This window comes from Trypanosoma equiperdum (assembly GCF_001457755.1).
Source record: "Trypanosoma equiperdum strain OVI genome assembly, contig: ctg_596, whole genome shotgun sequence".
In the NCBI taxonomy this organism is placed as follows: domain Eukaryota; phylum Euglenozoa; class Kinetoplastea; order Trypanosomatida; family Trypanosomatidae; genus Trypanosoma; species Trypanosoma equiperdum.
In genome coordinates, this window is record NW_027124527.1 from 28,345 (window position 1) to 33,602 (window position 5,258).

The 5,258-nt window shown below is 51.5% G+C and overlaps 3 protein-coding genes across 3 annotated transcripts; all 3 read left to right on the forward strand.

Moving 5' to 3' along the window:
* Positions 1-5: 5 nt before the first annotated feature.
* Positions 6-1,625, forward strand: TEOVI_000271700 (lipase-like protein, putative; the record flags this gene model as incomplete). The annotated part of the gene is made up of 1 exon (XM_067225750.1): positions 6-1,625. One exon carries the CDS (start codon positions 6-8, stop codon positions 1,623-1,625), a length of 1,620 nt encoding a protein of 539 aa, XP_067081851.1.
* Positions 1,626-2,097: 472 nt separating this feature from the next.
* TEOVI_000271800 (uncharacterized protein) lies at positions 2,098-2,604 on the forward strand (the record flags this gene model as incomplete). The annotated part of the gene is made up of 1 exon (XM_067225751.1): positions 2,098-2,604. One exon carries the CDS (start codon positions 2,098-2,100, stop codon positions 2,602-2,604), a length of 507 nt encoding a protein of 168 aa, XP_067081852.1.
* Positions 2,605-3,548: 944 nt separating this feature from the next.
* TEOVI_000271900 (uncharacterized protein) lies at positions 3,549-4,760 on the forward strand (the record flags this gene model as incomplete). Its single annotated transcript, XM_067225752.1, has 1 exon — positions 3,549-4,760. One exon carries the CDS (start codon positions 3,549-3,551, stop codon positions 4,758-4,760), a length of 1,212 nt encoding a protein of 403 aa, XP_067081853.1.
* Between the last annotated feature and the right edge of the window lie 498 nt (positions 4,761-5,258).

Sequence of the window (5,258 nt, forward strand, 5' to 3'; positions counted from 1 at the left end):
TAAATATGCAAATGATGGGACGGGCCACAATGCATTTGCGCTCTGCTGCATCCTCTCTAGTTAGCAGGGCGCGACTCATCCCCAGCAGTTTCTTATGGCCTTGTTTAATACTCACGAAAGAATCGCTCCACGTGGGTGTTATTGCTTATCGCACATTTATCCATTCCCGCGTGCGGCTCGTGCTGCGGACCGCTGTTGGAGTACCCATCGCCTCCGTCTCGCTTTATCTTTCTTATGCCCTTTTCGCCTGGTATCCGGAGCCAACAGCTGCAGTGAGTACCGATTCCGTTGCTGACAGGCCGCTGTTGCGATGCACAAGTGATTTGCTTGAGTTTGGCCGCAGTTGTGCTGGTCGCTACCATCGTATCGAAAGCAACAGTACCGCAGGAATGACGGGTTGGGGAAGGAAACTCCCCGAGTCGGAAAGAAATGAAGTAGTGGGCGATGTGCTTTACATTCTGCGGTGTATAGAGGCCATTAGAGGAACCTTTGAGGAGCGGCAACTTGTAACACCTCGTGCGGATCATGGTGCCGCGTGTCCTGCGGAAGAACTGCTGCGGATTGTTTTGGCCATCTCCCTCGATCAGGAATGGTTTGATATTGTGGAGGCCGCTCGCGAGATGTTTGAGCAAGTCGTCAGGGACCGGCCGGTGCCTGTGCAGGCAAATGTGACCAGCGCTATTGCTGACCTTTGCGCACTTTCCTACGAACTGGAGCATTGCACGGACTCATCAGAGGTGACTGTAACCCAGCGGCAACGTGTGGCACGGGCTGTTGACTCCTTTCGTCCGGAAAAGTCTGTGCGGGAACTGTGCACCATCGCAGCTGAGATCGCCGTGCTTCCGCTCGTGGACCTTGACGAAACCACGCGTTGCCTCATGTTGACGCGAAATAGCCCGGGCTACCGTCCACAGCTTATCATAACATTCATTGGCACGAATAGCTGGCGGAGTTGGTTGACAAACTTAAGATATTGGCCGAGAGCGCCTCCTGCTGGATTGTTCGGCACTCAACTTCGTGTTCACGCGGGCTTCTTGGAAATGTTGCAATCCATTCATTTCGCTGAGGCTGCGGAGGACTTTGATCAAATCATTCTCATTGGACACAGCATGGGTGGTGCTCTGGCGCAACTTGCTGGAGTGTGTCTTGCCAATGGTAAGTCGTCTCGTCGTGTCACAGTGCTGACAGTCGCGTCTCCCCGCGTATTTGCGGTTCGGCACGGCACTTTATGGCCCTTAAGGAGTTGGCTAAGTGGAACAGAACTGACAAAAAATGAGAAGGTTGTGATTGCAGGTGCTGAGGAAGGGAGGGAAATTGATGATGAAAAGAATCAACATGTGCAATACAGCGACTGTGAGGCAGACGTGTCGCGGGCTCTCCCCGAAAACTACCGCCATATTCGAGTTTTTATGCATGCCGATGTGGTGCCGAAACTCCCCCCGGTGTTTCTGGGTTACCACCACGTCGGGACGCCGCTGCCGTTGCACACGGGTTGCCCGACACGCAAGTCATTTGTTGGTTGGGGACTGTGGTCCCAATGTTTCCACAGTGCAGAAATGTATAAAGCCGTGCTTGAGCGGCCCGTCGTGGCGCAGCGGCAGCGGTATTACAAATCCTTATCATAAATATGTGTTGCTCATGCGCAGCCCAAAACACGCATACGGTTACATATATATATATATTTATATGTTCACGCCTATGCCAGTGTCTATGTGTATGTGTATTGCTGAGGTGCGATAGACAGCTCAAACGGGGTACCTTCCACCGTTGTTGATTATATATTTCTACTGTTTGAACGCTTGGAAAAATATTTTATTTCATTTCATGTACGTCACCCGCCTTCCTTTGTCATGTTTTGGTGCTCTTGAAGGCTGGTAATCACCCCTTTCTTTTACATATTTTTCCTCGCTGACTAAATGTCAATAGTGGAAGGCGCAGCGCGTGCACTAATAGTAAAGGGAGAAGAGAAAGCAAAGAGAATAAATTCTGTCGCGCGAGTGAAACAGACGAGAAGGAAAACGAAAAGCGAAAGAGTATAGGCAGGCAGAAGGGGGGGAGAGAAGGAAGGATACAAAAAAAAAGGAAAAAGGAAGAGTCATGGAGTCAGGGAAGAATGCTCACCGCCTGAACCGCATCTTCCGCAAGCCCAAGACGATGGTGGCCCCACGTGCCTGGCGCCCAGCGGCAGATGGAGAAGGCGAACGGCAGCAGCCTTTCAGCGGTGTTTCGCTTCAACGGATAAACGCCATGATCAGCAAACTCTCCGAAGAGGAGCGAACTCGGGCGTTGGCCCAACAGGATCCCCCAACAGTCGTACAAGAGGAACTCGCCAAACGGGCGGCGCGATTTGGCCTCACAATAGAGCGAGCAGACGCGGGCAACAATGAAAAGACGGCCTCGAGTGAAATTACACCAGAGGTGCAGGCGGTGTTTCAGAGACGCATGGAGCGATTTGGGCAGTCCGCGGCGGAGGAAGCCATGCAAAAACGCGTGGCTCGGTTTGGTAATGCAGCCACGTCTGCTGAAGGCCCCGGAGTGGAGCTGAAGTTGTCGGAAGCGGATCGTGAGGCAATGCAGCGCAGGCAGAGCCGCTTTGGGGGCTAAGGCGGCTAACAATCTCTAGAGGCAGGCCGACTTACGCAACTGGGCGTCTCTTTTGGTGGTGTTGTGTGTTTGGTGGGGATAACTTTTGGTGGTGCTTTGTTTTGTTTTTGTTTTTGTTTTCTTTTTTTGGGAGCACTTTTGCTATTGTTACCCTCAATGTTCCTTTTTTTGTTTTTTTCTTCATTCGTTTCGTATACAAGCACACAGCGTTGTAGCTATTTCCGCCCGTCGTCACATAATTATGTGGGTTTCTATCTACCGATGTGGGGCCCGCGCGACTTTACCGCAGGCACAGAGAGGGAAAGAGGATGAGGAAGGCTTTGAGGCGGAGGTGGTAAAAGTTAAAGAGGATTAAGAGGAAGGAATCGGGAGGGAAAAAAGAGGGGGAAAGTGAAGCGGTGACGTAAGGGGAGAGATGACCCTGCACGTGCTTTGGCTGATCGACTAATTGGGTTGGAGGGAAGAGGAATTAGGAAGAAAAGGGTAAGGAAAGAGGATATACATGCACGAACCGTCTGGGAAGTGTGGCGCCTAATTATTTATTTTTAACCCATCCCCATTTCTTGTTGTCTTCTCAGTGGTTCTTAATTTTTATAACTCCCCTACGCACTGTGAAAGCACTCACATCCTTCTCCCCTCCCCCCTCATATCAGTTGCCCTTTTTGTGCTTTTGGCATCACATGTCATGGTGCATATGTTCATCATATCCTCCGAGTCCGCCTGCGCGGGTCCACTTAACGCATCTGTAACATAAAAAGCATATAAACACACGGGCACAAACAACGTGTATTCCATGCGCGGGAATGCAGCCGGCACCCCCATGTCCCACTGCTGTCGTGGAGACACAAACAAACGAGCGTCTCCCATTATTTTTGTTTTTGTTTTTGTTTTTGTTTTGCTCTTTACTTACCATCGAGCGAAGCAAAAAGTAACAGACAGTAGAAATGTCGGTCAGTTCCCCGCTCGCCAGCAGCGGTGAGAGGGAGCAATATGGCCCGCAGGAACAGCGGCAATATGGATTCGTTCCCGTTCAAATGACAAATTTAGTTCCCGTACGCGTGGTCAGTGTGCACGGCGACTTTTTCGATATGGAAATACATCAGGACGCACCGCTGCATATAGTTCAGAGAGCAGCTGAGGACTGCTTTAAGGTCCGCCCTGAGTTGCAGTTACTGACGCACAACCGGAAGCCAATAAACCCCAATCAGTCTCTGAGGCGCAATGGTTGTCTGCTATTGAAAGGCGATCCGTTTGTCAAAATTGTGCTTGATGTGAAGAAGGGGTCAAGGCTAAACATTGTCTGCCAAATGGCCCACTGCGAACCCATACCGCTCGCTTGCGAGGCTGAAGACACGATTTGGGATGTCAAAAAGAAGTTCTGCTCATCTTTAGAAAAGTCGGAGGTCACACCGCAGCGCATTCGCCTGTTGTGGCGCTACTGGGAGCTGAACGATAAGGCCACAGTTGACTATTACCACATCCCCACCAATTCAAAACTGACTGTGATGAAGAAACGGGACATCTTAGGGGGACAACAAACAGAAAGACGCAGGGCGCCCTCACAGAGACGGAGACAAGATGTCCAGAGACGTCACGAACGCTGCGACGCCGATACCGATGATGTGGCAGCGTGGCCGAAAGCACCATCAGTTGTTCCACCATACGAAAAGTATAGACAAGCATCCGGCCGTGAACCGCTGGAAGGCGAAGATAATCGCTCAAAAACGCCAAATGCGAATGGTAGCGCCCAAGTGGTGGAAGGTGGGGCGGATCGGGACAGCCATCATCCCCCAATTCGGGCGTGGCCCGCCTTGCCCCAAGAGCAATTTGGCCGGGCTGTAATTCCTCTTTATCCGATAGTCCCGCCCCTCTCCGGAGGAAGTTATTATAGAGAGCCTCGCGCACAAACGCCCGACAGGCGACCCGCCGTAGTGCCGGTGGCAGAGGCAACACAAGTTGTGGATTTTACCGAGGTTCAACGCCTGAGGATGGAGGTGGAGGAGTTAGGACGGCGTATGGAGACCTGCGTCACAGATCGGGCGGAGTTTTCGGCGATGGAGGAATCATTCCGCGCCGCTGTGACGCGAGTGTCGGAATTGGAGGCATCCGTTGGCCGGGTTCAGAACCTACTGAAACGAGCGCTTCACTTGATGTGAAGAGGGTATAACACGGTGTGTGGGTCTTGTGTTTTTCGTGGTGGGAGCACTGTGTTTGTAATGTGTATATTCCTGTTTCGTCACGTGTGTTTTACACGGAGATGAAGGAAGCATGACGCTGCGACTCTGCAAGTTTTGCTTAAGAGCACATATCACACACTCGAGGGTGTTGTGGGTCTGAGCGATTGAAGGGAGGGGAATAAAGTGGAGGGCAGCGGTCAGTCACGCTGCACGAGATCCCTGTTTCTCACATTCCTCTTCATCTGTGCCGTTCTTTCACTTCTGTCACCGACGGCCGCCGTTTGCCCATACCCCCCCCCTCCCAATCCCTTTATTGTCCCTTCCTGAATATTACCAAACGCTGTGAAGCGGCGATTAGGATAGTAATACATGGTGTTGGATGATTGTACATCTGGGACTGGATCTCGAGTATCAGTTGTTCTACAGGTTTAGTGCATGTCGGACACGTAAATGCGCCACACACACACACACACACAC